This window comes from Thunnus albacares, chromosome 5 (assembly GCF_914725855.1).
Source record: "Thunnus albacares chromosome 5, fThuAlb1.1, whole genome shotgun sequence".
Classification (NCBI taxonomy): Eukaryota; Metazoa; Chordata; class Actinopteri; order Scombriformes; family Scombridae; genus Thunnus; species Thunnus albacares.
The window spans coordinates 15,738,332-15,754,459 of record NC_058110.1 but is presented as its reverse complement, the minus strand read 5'-3'; the positions used below and the strand labels follow the sequence as shown (position 1 = coordinate 15,754,459).

The 16,128-nt window shown below is 39.0% G+C and overlaps 1 protein-coding gene across 4 annotated transcripts; it reads right to left on the bottom strand.

Moving 5' to 3' along the window:
* Nucleotides 1–252: 252 nt before the first annotated feature.
* LOC122982677 (PPARGC1 and ESRR induced regulator, muscle 1) lies at nt 253–15,292 on the bottom strand. 4 transcript variants are annotated; one of them, XM_044352146.1, is made up of 6 exons: nt 15,183–15,291; nt 14,323–14,538; nt 8,022–8,684; nt 3,662–7,566; nt 1,836–1,952; nt 253–1,496 (listed from the first exon to the last, which is right to left on the bottom strand). In XM_044352146.1, the coding sequence occupies exons 4-6, from the start codon at nt 7,539–7,541 to the stop codon at nt 1,381–1,383; spliced, it is 4,113 nt and encodes a 1,370-aa protein (XP_044208081.1). In that variant the 5' UTR covers nt 7,542–7,566; nt 8,022–8,684; nt 14,323–14,538; nt 15,183–15,291; the 3' UTR covers nt 253–1,380. The 4 variants fall into 4 exon arrangements, with proteins under 4 accessions (XP_044208081.1, XP_044208082.1, XP_044208084.1 ...); XM_044352150.1 differs by lacking the exons at nt 253–1,496; nt 1,836–1,952 and having other exon boundaries at nt 3,801–3,883; nt 3,999–7,566; nt 15,183–15,292; XM_044352149.1 differs by lacking the exons at nt 253–1,496; nt 1,836–1,952 and having other exon boundaries at nt 2,551–7,566; nt 15,183–15,290.
* Nucleotides 15,293–16,128: the final 836 nt, after the last annotated feature.

Sequence of the window (16,128 nt, the reverse complement as noted above, 5' to 3'; positions counted from 1 at the left end):
TTGTATTTCAAAGCAAAGTGCTACAAAACATATGTGAGATTTAGATAACTGTGAAGCTTTTATCTGGGCAGTAAGTGAAAATCAATGAAGAAGACAACAGCAAACATGTTGTCCCTCACTAATGATGCACTCCCTTTCCAGGCCTTATAAACCAGTGAGTCTCAAACCTGTTACTGTAGCGCCCCCATGCATGAATCAATGTAATTTTGAAATGGAGTTACAGTTGTCAGATGGCACTATTTTTTCCCTAAATTTCATCAGAATCTGATCTGTTTAGTGTTTGTTGTTGTGATAACACTGCAACAGCTTCAAGGGCTGCTGCTAAACTGGAAGATGTATATTTTACAGCTCAACTTTGCCATCTGCTGGAGAAAAATATGTATTATTCCTGAAGAACAGAGAATCTCCTGTCATTACTTACCAATAATGCTGAAAAAGCACATTTTCCAACGAACACTCTCATCTAGTAGTTTGGGTCTATAGTGAAATTTCTGAAAAATGTATGAAATCACTTGGAAACTGAACCACATACAGAAAAGTGACAATCTGGTTTTAGGTTGTTTTATGAGCTTATGTTGCCCTCTAATGTTTGAAAAGTTTCAAGTCTGTCCAAGTCCTTTTAAGATAACAAAAGACACAGCACACATCTCAGAGATTCTGTTTACTGTAGTTAAACCGAAAGGCAGCTCACAGAGTACCAAATACTGTACAGTCAACTATAAATTATCTATCATGAAAATAAAATTCCCTTCATATGATAAAAAACAAAAACTGGCGCAGAAAAAGTCCCTTAAATTAATTATTAATTTGAAAGGGTGTTATGTTAAAATATGTGTAATCTGTATAAAATATTTCCAGTAACAATAATTGGAAATATTTCACACAGTCGTTCTGTATAAAAGCCTTTGCTACATAAATGTAATGTAATGAAAACAAACAGAATCATCCCAACTTCTTCACATTGTCTAAATCCATTATCACATCCATTTAATGGCTCAAACCTGCCTTGAATCTTTCTTCTGTACATACTGAACATACTGAATCCTTATTTACATATGTGAAAGCCTGTCTAAAACCTTCTTTCTCATTTTGCCTTTGGTCGTTTCATGTACAGTATCACATATGAATACTTTCAGATGTTTAAAGTGTCAATTGTTTAAACAATGAAAAAAACAACTACAATTAAATAAAACCTGTTTCCATTTACATTCAATGGACAAATCTAAGATTAATAAAGCAATTATGATGCAGATTCCTGTTGCAAACATGTAACAGCACATCAAACATGTGACTAATTCCTCGAGGGACTCAGGTCCTGCAGCGGCTCATATCCACGTTTTCATGGGAAAATGAATCGTGACGTATTTAGAGGCGGGGGGATCAAGAATCAGACGAGGCAGTTTCTTGCAATTCCCTCTCACTGGCTGCCGCCTCCACCTTGACGTACTTTCGCAGGTATCGGATGGCTGACAGAGCGCTTACGTTTGCCAGCAGCACTGCGTGGTAATACAAATGAAAAGTGAGCCATAACATGACTCATGATACTTTGCAATCACAATATTGAAATTATCTCCTCAAATAATGTTCCGACTTCTCTGGAAGTTGATTTTATTTCAATGCTTTGTCATTATTATAGTATGACAAAGCCTCAGAATATTAGTACCAGTCAACAGGCCTTATAATCCTTAAAAAGCTCAATTTAACCAACAAAAAATATAATAAATGTAGACCAACTTAGTGGATAAATAAGCAGTTGATTTTCACAATACTGTAATTATAAATAAAGGTTATGTCTGAAATTTTAGTACATGAATGCTACATGTTAACATACATACCAGCTTTCCAGGCATCTCCAACTTGTGGGTTTGCAGTCTTCAGAACCCACGATGCAAATGCAATACAAACCAGACACATGTCTGATTGTCTGAGAGGCAGGAATGAGGCATCCAACCCTTCAAAGAAAGTGACAGAGTGTTATAGGAAACATCTTAAATCATTTATTGCACAATGCATTGCAGATATGACATCAGCCATCCGCAGCCGAGTCCAGTGAGGTCAGGGGCTTTATAATCGCCACTAACACAACAACAGCTGAGTTATACGTAAGGCCCCATTAATATGTAGGGACACACTGTGACCAGTCAAATCCGCAGCACCTGCACAGGTTCCACTTCTGCAAACGTCCAAGGCCGCTTGATGCTACTGATATTAGACATCATAACTCTGGTGGCCTTAAAGTTAATCCTCATGGCAACTGCTGGATATTAGATGCCACATTAGTAGGTTATAAGTTATTATCTTAATTAAAACTGGACATTTAACATGACATATATATGTGTGTGTGTGTGTGTATATGTAGAGAGAGAGAGAGTGAGAGAGAGAATCCTTAAGTCAAAGTATTTTCATTTCCTTTCACAGCTAAACATAAATTAGAGCACTCCACTGGCAGCTTAGAGAGGACACTCATTGAGTGAAGTCAAGTTATCACGTACTACCATTCCTCCTGGCTTTTACTGCTATGTGCCTGCGGTGCAGCGAGTGTCCTCTGACAGCTGAAGGTAAGAGAATCTGTCCCGGTCAAGACTGTGACAGCTGACTGAGTGGATGATATGTCCTTCACTACAACTGTCCACATGTGAGTAAAACAAAAAAAGCTTAACTTAAAGAGTTCAAATACTGACTAGTGCATTGTCTTTGAATCCAGAAGTGGAAAAAGTACAGGTTTGGACATACTGGCACAAAGATACTGTCTGTTAGACTGATCCATAGAATTAAGTTTTATTTTTGTTCTTATAATCATCCATTTCAACTTAGATTTGCACAAAATAATTCACTAATGTCAACACTAAAGTGTTAGCCAACACAGTCTAAAACTAACCCTGAATAAGAGCTGTTTCCATGGTAACAATCCATATCACACACATTTGCTGTTGCTACACTTATAACCGTATTTTCCTGGTAAAATATCCTTCTATCTTTTAATTTAACCAGGAAGCAAGGCTATTTAATCCTGCTTAAAATATTTTTAAAAAGATCAGTAAAATCAGACTTGAGGGTGTCTGTATACTAGTTTAAAACCAACAGTTTGTGTGTTTCTCAGCTGCTTATAAAAACACCCTCAATAAATTTGGGCATGATAGTGACTCCAAATAATGTCTTTTGAAAATTGCAAACGGTCCTACATTGTAGTTGACTTTTGGATCACAGATTGTTCCTTTAATTACCTTTTAGTGACATTTACCTTCATTCCATGAATTTTCAAAGAATAAAACCCTGATGAATTTCTGTTCTTCTATGTGTACCTACCAGCAACATCTTGGTTTAAATTAGCAAATAGGATTGCTGAGCCTCATAATTGGTCTGTTTTGTTCTGAATGAAATCTGGAATTTCTGTCGTATAAACACACTCACATCTCTGCTTATTGTGATGGGCAATACAGTTTTTTCTCTGAATTTAAATCTCAATTAAGTGTCACCAAATGAACCAAAGTAGATAATAATAGATGATTATAATTCATAATAAATAAAGACATCTCTACTTTAATTCAAGTAAAATGCTTGCGTACTTGTTTCATCACTGTGTATCATCTACAATGGCTGTAACAGCAGATGTTTAAACCAAATTCTCATCATCGTGTTCATTGTGTGCAGTTGGACTCACTTGGATTTGAAACAGCTATCTGTAGGTCCTCATATCTGAAAGGCTGCTGCGCTAGTTGTCTGGAGATCCTGTCCTCCAGGTGGTAGAGAAGAGGATCAGGAAATGTCATGTCTTGATGTCCCAGAGCATTGAGGGGACGAATTGTCCCCCGAAGAGATTTGGCACTTTGCCTCACAGGTACAAGAGACAAAGGGCTCGATGTCTGCTTCTGGACTGTAGATCCTGTGAAATTAACATTCCTGAAGGAGAATGTAGTTTTCCAAAAGAAATTCTGCTTGAGGTCACTATCCGTGAAGAAATTGTCATATATATCTGTAGATATCTGATTTGAGCTTGCCTTACGGGTGAATCTAGTCACCACCTTTACAGGGCTGCCACTTTCATCATCCTCTTCATCAGATTCCAAAGAAGAATCGTCAGTTGAGGAGGATGTGAAGAAATAGTCATAAGCCTCTGGGAACTGCAGGTTTTTATTTGTTGAGCGAGAGTAGGAAAAGATAGGAACCAGCTCATCCTTTTCCTCTGCTGTGATGAGAGGAGAGAAGAAGCTTTCTGTGTCAAACTCTGAAAAGAAATGATCGTACATCTCAGGGACAGAATTTCCATCAATGTAGGGGGCAGTTATGTTATCTGTATCTGATTGGCTTGGAATTGGTTGTTTGTTACCAAAAATGTACCGAAATATATCTGTGAAAGAGGTTCTGTAGCTGTCTTTTGAGGATGAAGGTAAACAGTCCGTGGCTTTGTCTTCCTTAGACACATGTCCATCAGTGAAATACTCTACTGCTTTTGCTGATTCTCCTTCATCTAAAGTTTGTAAAGTTTGACCTTTCCATGCACAGTGAAAAGACTCAGATTCCAGGGCAGGCAGATTGTGCACACTTATATTTTTAGAAATCTTTCTGAGGTACTTTTGAGCACTTCCAGAGAGGACCGGCTGAGAAACATCACTCACAGACGTCAACATCATTGTCTCAGGGTTAATATCAGCACCTTGGCTCACTGGGACAGGTGCACTCTCCCACATTATACCCCTCGAAGAGGTAGAATCAAGTGCTGCAACAGAACCTGAATTTGATTCTGCAGAAGCACCAGTTTGCTCAGGCTTGGACTTCTCCTGTTCAGTCAAAAAGCCTGAATCTGTCATAGTGAGCATGTCATTCTCCTCACTTTCCTCTAAGGGTGTGAGGGAGCCGGCTGGAGCATTTTTGTTCATCATTCGTAAACCCAGGATGTCATTTATTGTCAGCTTCTCCATCTCATTCCAAAAAGAAGACATGGCAAACACAGAATGTTTTGAATCCGGTGCATTTTTCGCCTCACATTCAGCGTTGGATGCTATGACGGCATCTTCTGCTCTGACGACTAAATCGCATTTTGATTCAGTCGTGTCATGTGACTGATCTTTAGGTTCAGAAGTGGCATCTCCTCCCTCGTTTGTTGCCAAGATTTGTGAGGCTTTTTCTCCTTGACCTTCAGAGTCATTTGGACTGACAGATGAAAAAGAACTTACCGACATGTCTGTGATATTTCCATTTGAGAGAGACGTGACAGATTCTGTATCCAGAGTGCAGCAAGATGATACAGATGTAATATCTGAAGCAGTTGTTAGTAAGTCTTCAGATGTGGACAACCTGGGATTGGTTTCTCTCTTACTGTTGCCTGTTAGATTAATTTCACCAGATGACAAAGAATTCCCATTTTGAACAACCATTACTTCTGCTGAGTTAGCACTTTCTGGCAAAGCATCTAATTTGGATAAAGTTTCCAGAGGATGTTCTGTTTCCTTTACTGAAGTATTCATAGCTATTCTGGAGGGACTTTTAGACCGACAGCTTTTATCAGGCGATGAATTGATACCATCTGATGTAATTTTATCACAGGTCGTTTGAGTGGGAATCTCCATCTGGGATTTTTCGTTGTGATTAGGCAGTTTCAGCACATCACAATTGATCCCACCAGTTGCAGACAGAGGAAGGTGAGTGTTTTCCAGTGTAGAGCTATAATGGTCTGCATCGTGACGGTCAATTTCCAGCTGTTGTTGGGGCTCAGCCTCACTTAGACTGTGTGTGTGGTTGTCTCTGCCAGAATTTCCAGCCTCTGCAGCCAGGACTGACTTAGCAGTGGATAGTTTCTCATTTTGGATGACTTCCACAGCAGGATGATTTGAGTCTGCCGTTGATAAAATACTAGGGGTTATTGAGTTGACCTCTGCTGAACAACATTTTTGATTTTGTTCATTTCCCATGATAGAATTATGACTCTTTTCATCAGACTGTTGGAGACTCCCTGCATGAACATATTTGTTTTCACTGTTTGCTGTTTCTGCGGCCGGGTCTGATTCACCAGTTACACCTTCAGTAAGTGAAACTGGCCTCCCAGAATTTATATTCAGGCCAGTCATTTCTTCTACCTGTAATTTGCTGCATGGCTGTGAGTTTGTTGCCACATTAGCACTGTTGTTTAGTGCTGAAATCACACCGTCATCCTTTGGAGTTACTGACTTCTCGTTAGTTGCATTATTTTCAGTCGAGCCTGGTGCTTTACACCGTCCTTGTTGAACTATGCTGTCTGGTAAATGTTGGTATTGACTGTCACATGGAGGAACGGAGAGAGAAAGACTTGCTTTTATCTCGTCTCCAGATACGATCACAGGGAAATTGTTTGTGACTGAATATGAAGTTAAGGTGGATGTTGCATTTTTTTGTGGTTCATTTAAATTAAATAAATTAATATCATCAGATAAACACAGAGCCCTTCCTCCTCTCCATGTATACTGCTCCTCATCTGAGTCACTCTGCTTGACTAAGACCTGTCTGTCATGTCCATTCCCATTCTCAGCTGGATCGGAGCTGAGTCGTCTCTTCTTCCTTCTCTTCCTTTTAATAGAGGCAGATGGAGACGTTTCTTGGCTTGTGGCTTTGTTTGTGCATGTCGCATCTGGATGTAGAAAATTTGGGTTTTGTTCGTCCTTCCGTTTCACATTTGTCACAATCTCTAGATTACACTGTGAATCAGTGTTACACTGACTTGATGACAAATCTTTCTGCTTAACATCCTTGAAAGGTGTGCACGTTTTCACTTTTACCACTTTGTCAGCTTGAGGTGATGTTTCTGAGCAGACAATCCCGTTTGGTGAGTCATGAGACTGATTCTGCAGTGTTTCCTTGTTTGCTCTGGTTTCTGTGCAGTCTTCCTCTTGGATGAATAACTCTATTTGAGGGGGAGCTGATATGTTAGTCTTGAGCACTGAGTTACTGGCTGCAAGTTCATGTGAAATTTTGGAGCCAGGCTGGACTTTCTTCATTGTGTTTATGTTGCTCATGGCGTCGACAGGCTCCGTGGTCTCTTTGCCACCTGCTGTTTCACCCCTGGCAGGCGGAGAGTTTAACTTGGGGATGTTTTTTGGCGAAATACTGCTGCTGGCTTGTTTCCCATCACTACACAGCTCCTCCTCCTGTATTGCTTCTCTGTTTTCTCCAGCTTTTACTTGGTTTGGCTCAGGAAGCTTCTCTGCCTCTGTAAGACTTTTCAGCCTTTCAAAGAATATATTGACAGACTGCAGGTGTATATCCTCCTCGCTGCCCGAAAGGACGCTCTCCATTCCACCAACGCCGTGTTTGCTGAGGAAATGCTCCACAGGTGAGCCCTCACAGTCTGGGGGGCCGTCGACGGGGCGGTCTGCCTCTGAAAGGCCTGCTGTTAGGTCGACTCTCTTAACCCTATTAGCAAGAATGGACGCTGTCTCATCCATGTCACTCATGCCCGAGTCATCCAGACCTGCTAATGCTGGAGAAAGCATGCTGCACTCCTCGCACTCCTGAAAGAAGCAGTCCCAGTCACGGTCACTGATCTCCACACTGTATTCAAAGTCTTCCATTTTGATATAGAGGGCTCAGTACAACCTGCAAAACCAATCAAAGTGCTATTATTCAAACATAATCACTTTTAGCAGCATCATGAAATTATACGTCTTTAGCACAAAATGCCAAAACAACATATTATAAACATGAATACTTAACACTATACTGCCACAAGATAACTAAATTGACAGATTAATAAAGCAATTAATGCAATTATAAAAAACAAGCATGTAGATTTTAATTGTACACAATTTTGCAGCAAAGTTTTAAACATGTAAATAACTTAAGTCAAATGCAACAATTTATAATAATGTGATGTAATGTAAAATAATGAAATGTAATATAATTTGAACGAGCCAGTAAACTAAAATTATTGAGAAATAAATGCAATTAAACTATTACTAAACTAAGTATGATAACAGTCAGTATTGTTTTTTTCTCTGCACTTCTAGCTGTTTGCATATGTACTTGTACATTTATGTACTCTTGTTTCCTACCTGTCCTGCTTCAGCTGTGATCCTGGTCCACAGGAGGTGAGATCTAGAGGTCTGGTGCCTGAGCAGCACCATGTTGTATGTCCTGTGGTAGGCATCCTCGTGCATGAGCACGTACAACGACGAGCCCCATGATTTGATAAATATAGAGCAGTGCTTCTAGTCACGTAATATACGCTGTGTTCTTGCAGCAGCCATCTCCAACAGAGGGATAATGTTTCTGAACTTTAAATAAACTCTAGCAAAGGCCTGAACTAGTTATACAGGATATGTAATGTCGCTATTGTTTCATTTGATACATACATGTAAAAATCTATAATAAAAATTTGTCTGGGTGAAATCAATGTTTGTTGTGTGACTTTGATTCTATTGTGTACGCATCATAATCTTTAATAAGATAAGTGAATCTGTGTTGAAAACCATGTGGTACCTACAGTGGCGTCCCTGGCAGCTGCTGCTGATTCCAACAACAGCCAGTCGCTCAGCAAATATGGGTGTCATGCGAGGTGTGTGTCAGTCAGCTGATACCTCATTGGTGTGATGTCATGGAGTGACAGTGGATCTGAATCTTTCCTGTGCAACGTTGCCAGACTCTGCTGGAGAACCAGAACAACTGACGAGACAAGCCCGGAGCTGCATCATGTGAGACTCGTGACTCATCTGAACCTGGACAGAAATACAGACAAAAAAAAATCACTTGAGAAAAAAACTAAATCGATTCAACTCCAACTTCAATGAGGCATACTTTTATAATGAGTTGTAACTAATGGATATATTAATGGTTAATAATTCATTAATTAAGGCTTTATAGATCAATAAGAACAGCTTTTGGTTGCCAGACTGTGAGAAATCCATTTAGCTTGTATATGTCCTCCTTCAGTAAAACTTGAGCTCTCTGAGAGTCATGAATTTGTCACTTTACAGTACAGATCTACAACTATAAATGTCTCTCATCAATAAAGGGGCATTCCACTACAATTAGGCACCAAATCTGCAATTGTAAATGTTTAGAAGTTGTTAATTAATAGATTTTGGTCCGGATGTCCTGCAGCTCTTTTCCAGAAGTGGTTGAATGGTTCATTTGAAAGGTCTTCCTGATGAATTAAAGAGGTAAATAAAAAGACAAAGCAAGCTGTGCCAGGAAATACACACCAGCCAAGTGGCTTTTTCACAACCTAGCAACCCAAATAATTTCCTTATTAATGCATTGTTATTGATCTATAAAGCACTAATAGATAATTTACTAACTAATATATTAGTAGCACTTCTAAACCCTTTATAAAGTATGCTTTATTAGAAAGCAGCAAACAAGTCTAATGCGTAAAAAAATAATTTAAGCTAAAAGCTCCACTTATTCAGAACTTGTGAGATGCAGTTGAAAGCTCTGAAAACCTAGTAAGTGGACCTTTGAGCTTGAGATTATTATAATATCATATATTATACATTATTATATTTTGTTACACAAAACTGTTCTCAAAGGTCAAAAATGAACTTCCATTCCCAAAATCTAATGATTTTAAACTATGACTTCCTGTTGACTGCTTGTTTTGCTTTACTTGTGATCTTTTCCTGCTGCATCTTCTTTTCATTTGATCGCTTAAGTCTTCCTATGTTATTACAGTTTAATCTTTAAGTCAGCAAATGAACATTTTTGCAGTTGCTGGGAGACAATTATACTCTCAGGTGCTTAAAACTCTGGCACAGATGTCAGGCTAGAAACAGGGCTTATTTAGTTCTTGAATGTGAAATCTTCCATTAGTGAGGACGGCTTATCTGAGGAGGGCTTGAGCCTTTGTTTACAGCTATCACTAAGGACAATGTGATTACGGGGCCATCCTTGCTGTCAAAATGTCACTGACACTAAAAAGATACCAAGATAACCTATCAGTCCTGATCTCATTATCAACTGTTAAACTGTACTTAACAGATGCCTAATGTGCCTTAATTGCAGTAAAATGTATTGATTAGCGATGATGGCATCCCAATGATAATTTAGTATGGAAACCCCTCACCTGATATGTTTTACTGCTCTCTGGCAGCACTATTTTGTGAAGTAATTATATCAAAAGTGGTGAATTTGGTAGATTTTTCACAATATGTATGCAGTATGCTAAGCTTCGGGTATTCAAGACCTTAAAAGATCAAATTTGAATAATTCTTGCTTTAGTCAAATTTTTCTCCGCAGTGTCACTTTGCATTCCGAATTTGCATCTAACACTGTCACAGGCTGTAACTACAGCCTTTATTTGCCTAATTTTCATCACTATAGATATTTATGAGAAAACAGACCCTCTAATTAGCCAAACCACAGCCTGGGCTGTGTGCCCAAGAGGGCCCTCTCAATTCATCAGCTGTGATAAAGGGGGACAAGCCAGGGCCTGTGTGGCTACTGCACCTGGGGCAGCGGGCCGTTTTGACACGGGTGGGATTCTGTTTCCATCAACAGGATTAAACTCTTATGAGTCAGTTCTTGGACTTAAGATTGGAATCTGTTTGAGCTGTTTCATAGCGGCTCATGCGACAGAATTTTACCCTAATTGTTTACCATGTCAGCCCCGGCAATTCAGCGTCAATTAAACAAAGCCCAGTAAACAGACACATTCAGCACCAGCTCAGCGTGATGTTTAAACAGAGAGGAGTTTGTGTATGGTCCCGTTACCAAGCAAGCATCCTTGGTTGGTGGCATCTTTTGTGTCAAACAGGGGTGCAAAGTCTTAATTATAGCAAAGCAAAGGGTAGAAAAACAGAAAAAGTAGACAAAGATTCCTATTTTGGATCTTTGAGGGCTGTTTAGAAAGCATACAGGCTGTTTGGCAATTTACAAAATGCCACACAGGTTGATGTAGACTCTTACAAGACGGCTTAACTGTTAGTGAGTCAAAAACAATAAGAGGTCATGACAGACAGTTCTCTAAGGATTACACTGCTCATAGGTGTAAAACAATAAAGATATCATTAAAAAATAAGGTGCTTAAAAATATATTTTAACAAGTGAAATTAACAACATTATTTTTCCTGGTAGTTTTCTGAATGTGAATCAGTCTGTAGCTAAATTAAAATGTAGTCATTGTTTGTGACTCAGCTTCTTTAATTGATTTTATCTTTTTCAGTGTTGCATTAACAGGAGCTTAAGGAAGTGACATGGAGGACAGAAAGTGTTGAAAATATATTCCAAACAAATGGATTTAGTGTTTCTTTTTATTTCAGTATTTACTGTACATTTCGCTTCTCTATCTCCAACACCTGCATGTATGAGATCAGTGTTTAGATCTAAGTTTCCCTGCTGCTTACAATGAAATCTGTTTTATTTTATCAATGCATCTGATCTGATTTAAGTCCTAAACTTCTGGTCTCATGCTGTAGTGTTATTTCTTATTGTATCCATTTGCTGTTTATTGTAAATTATATGATGTATGATTTCAACTCCAGTAGCCTATAAGATGATTTGTTTTCTCTTTGTTGATCAGATCTGTATGTTTAATGTGACAATTGATAAATGTTGCATATATAAGTCAGTTTAAACAACAAAATTAATTCCACTTTTCCACTTCTTCTTTTCCAAGAATCTGCATCCACAGGTCAGATCCTTCCTTTAATTTTACTTTTGCAGGGGTAATGTATGTTAAAGCTGCCATCAAATAGTGATATTGTGACTGAATCAACACACTGGGAACTACTCTAGTCCCACCATGACATTTAAAATGGTTGTACCTGTGGCCTACTGGTTTATCCTCAGTGTGAGGCAGAGAGCGCCTGCAGGCACTCAGGAGGATTATGCATCCTCCTGACAATGGTGAGATTTGATCAGGCGTACTAACAAAGCATTATTGTCTTCACCTCAAATGTCACCGACAACACAGAAGTATCAGTGCACTGAGATGTTTGGGGATCATGTCAAAATCCACCAATTCGACTCTGCAGGATTTAAACTTTACCTCCGGGCTACCATACCTGCGTTTTAATGAAAAGAACACAGGATGGTTAATTTTGCTTGATTATTCCCACAGGCCTCCTTATTTACTGGTTGCAAGATTGCGAGGAAGTGACTCACATGACATTGTCGAACTATTATATTTGACAAGGAACAGCCTCCAAAAACTCATTCTGCTTGAAAATAGTATAATAGTTGAACTCACTGACTTCTCCAGTCAGTGACTCCAGTACTTCCAGTCAACCACATGATGGCGCTTAACAACCACCATATGAGACAAAAAACATTGAGCCCATGCATGTGGCTCCACTGGCCGTATCCTTAAAGGATATTTGAAATTTAATGAAAGCATTCCTATTTTACTGAAGTAAAAGTAACGACACAATTACAAAATCCATTGCAAGAAAAGTCCTACATTTGTTAATAAATGTACAGAAATATAGCAGCAAGTATCACACCAGTAAAATTAGACTCACTGACAGACTCTTAGTGTTATAGTATTATTAGATTTATGAATTATCATTACTGGTGCATTGATATGTCATGGTGGAGGTAATTTTAGCTACTCTATGTACTGTTGTACGAGCCTATAGCTATAGTCTTAGCCCCTCCGTACACACTGATGGTGTAAATACACAAGTGTGTTCGCTGATTTGCGTGATTTGACTTCATACAGCACCTCTTAAGTACACTACTTACTTTTCCCACGACTGTAAATAACAAGGAAACATTTACAGCGTTTGTCTGTTCCAGTTCAAGCATGGCTTTATGGAGCGATAGGACATCATCTCATTTTCACCACAGTTACAGTAACCTGTACGTCTGCATGACACACTGCATATCTACGTGCATGTCGGTGCATTAAATGACATATTTAAAAACTGAAATATCGCTATACTCCCCTAAGATCATCATGCTGTGTATACTTTTGATATTGTTTTTGAACTGGAAACATAAGACACTTACTGAGAGCTATAAAGGATAACTAAACTTAAAGCTGCACAAAAGAGTCTTTCATGGTGTGCAGAGTCATCTCTAGCTATATTCACAAACCCAGTGCTGAAGCCTATTGGTTCCATCTCCATTGCCTCCTTCCTCTCCACCATCAGGCATACAACCACATCATTACACATTAGCTGGTGTCAAGGTATTTTTAGAACTTCAGACAGCGGGTCGGATTCTTCTTTCAGTTTCCAGCCTTAAGGCGGTCTGACTCCTTGCACATAAAACAATTTAGCCCATTTTCACCACTTCTTCCCATGAAGCCAAACAACTGAAGTGATTGTAAAGCAAGCTGAGTGAGACCTACACATTAGCGAAGCTGAACAGTGCACAATTAAGGCAGCAGACGCGTGACTTCAGCTATGTGCCCGAGGTGTGGGGTGACCCTGGCTGACTCTGCTCTGTCTCTGGTCTGTCTCTGGTCTCTGTCTGTCCTGACCGCATGCGGCCCTGCAGGCCTCATCAGCTGGGTTAATTTGTGAAAGACAGCTGACACTGTTCACTTCATCTGCTTTGCACAACAGCTTTTTCTGCCATAGTAAAAATATTGCCAATATCTGTTGGACTGTGTTCATACAATGACTTAAACAAGCTCAGTCCAACATGAATAAGATTTAATTTGCTGTTATTTTAATTTACCTTCTTATAATAAATTAAAGAAACGGAGTCCAACATGAATACGCTTTAATTTGCTATTAATTCAACTTCTCTTACCCTTATCTGTCTATGATTATGAAGCATTGCTCATGAGAGATTTTATCAGTCTAAACTATGTTTAAAACTTTACAAAAGCTCTGAAATCTGCACCGTACACTTGAGATTGACTTTTTTTTTTTTGGTCTCAGATATACAATAGGAAACAAAACGGCTATTTGCACTCAGGGCATCATCATCCTGCCAAACAAAGAGAGACTAAATAATAATCTTTAAAAATAGGGCTTTTAAAAATGTCATCCGATCTAAAAAAAGTTTCAAGGTAACTTCAAGCCTCCAACTTTCAGGTTCATCACTATGTTAATGGATGACAATGGGCTTATTTCCAGTTTATTTCAGTGATGCTTGAATTGAATGAAAAGTTTTGGCATGGTCACACTCCTTAGGGAATGTCCTTCCTCGTCTCTGCCTCTGCTTCTCTGCAGACAGACCACTGTTTACTCTAGGTTAACCATATGGCAAGCCATGTGAGAAATCATTCTTCACTCGCTGGACTCTGCGGGTTAATAAGTTATCTGAGGACAAAGAGCTGACAATCCCACCACCACAAACCCAGCGATGGCCTTCCTTCCTTTGGCCTGGGTCACCGGGGTTATCAGTGACAGGGCGAACAATAGGAAGTGGTATGGCCAATCAAATCGCAGCACTGTCACTCACCTCCTGCATGCCTCCACACAGCTCTACAGAGTGCTGCTGGGAAACAGAGCCATCCGTCCACCGCTCTCATCGCATGTGAGACACAGAGTCCTGTGCTGTCACCACTTTAACCAGCGTGTCACACAGCATGAAGCAGCCCCTTGACCTCTCATGTATTAACAGTGCTCACCGCCCGAGGCCGACAACAATCCTGGTGTCATTGTCCCGTCAGAGCACCTGTACAGAATGCATAAATTACTAACAGACTTCTGGAAGTGACAGCACACTTGTTGCTGGCAGAATTATGACTTCCAACTATTTCCAGAGCTACTGCATATTACTACAAGTCAAAAGGGCGCTGGATACAAAAAATGTGTCAATAAAAAAGAAAGAATCTGCACACTTACCCCCATGACAAGGAAGATAAGTAAGCTGATCCTTTTTTTTTTTTTTTTTTTAATTTATAGAATTATGACTTCTAGACATGTAGACTCTGAACAGAGACCATTTTTCATGTTTTATAGCCTGGAGGGGATCATGCGTTTGGTCATATGTGTGTGTGTGTGTGTCTGTCTGTCTGCAGCTAATCTCGCTGCAGACATCAGCCTAATATTTTTTTAACACAATTATGACAGTATACCCAAGCATCTCTCTTGGTTAGCTTAGACTTTTGTCTTTTCAGCAGTCCTCTCCATTTTACAATATGCGTTATTACGTAGCAAAAGGCATTTTCCGACACATTTCCGGCAATCGGCTAGGCTAAAATCAAGGCTTGCCTAGTCGAGGCCACATTTTTGGCCTTTGTCGTGGCTCAAAAACTAACATCCATAGAAAAGTTTGGTCTCATCTTACACTGGAGCATCTGCTGATTAATTCCATACCTGATATATTATGATCCTGTAAAGTTGGGCACGTTACGAGATGAATAAATTCCTGTTTGTGTTATCTTCGCCGCCATCTTGACTGTACACACCTGGCGGAGATCTGCACTAGTTACCTACGTGCTGACAGCAGCAGTGGAAAGTAAATAAATACATTTACTTAAGTACTGCACTGAAGTACAAATTTGAGGGGTTTATACTATAAGTATACCATAGTATAGTTATTTGTATTTTTTCTGTTTAAGATTTGACCTAAAATCATAGACTGTAAAAAAAAAAAAACCCATAAATAAAACGTATGAGGAGCTTATAGAAAAATTCTGCATTGTCACAAATTAAACAACCCACAAGTATATAAATAGTTAAAATGAGCTTCACTTCAACCAGCTAAAGTAGAATAGTAAAATGCTACTTGTATATTGAATGAGCAATATAGGTGCCAATAATATATAATAAAGTGACACACTATTTTTCTGCATAATGAGCAGTTTTACTTGTGATAGGCTACATTTTGCTGATAATACTTATGTATTTCGACATTTTTGTTTGCTTACTTTTACCTCAGTAAACGACCTAAATACTTCTTTCATGGCTGGCTAACAGAATTGCACTGTATATAGGGTAATGCTTGGACCCAATATTTTTAAATTTAGCATTGAAAATGCATATCATATAGACATTTTTCACAGCAAACTTTCTGACTTGTCATAGTAGGGAAATCACAGCTGTTACTAATAACATTAACAATGGCTCGTCTCTATTCAAATGTCCTGAAACTGAAGCAGATAAATGGAATTCAGCCATAAACCGTTTTATTATTTACACCTGTGCTTTTCCTACCGTGACAAAATAGCTTATGTGAAAAAAGCCTATTGTAAATTTGTCTGAAGTCAATAAACTGACCATACAAAAACATAAACATACTAAACTGTGCAGCCAACTTGGG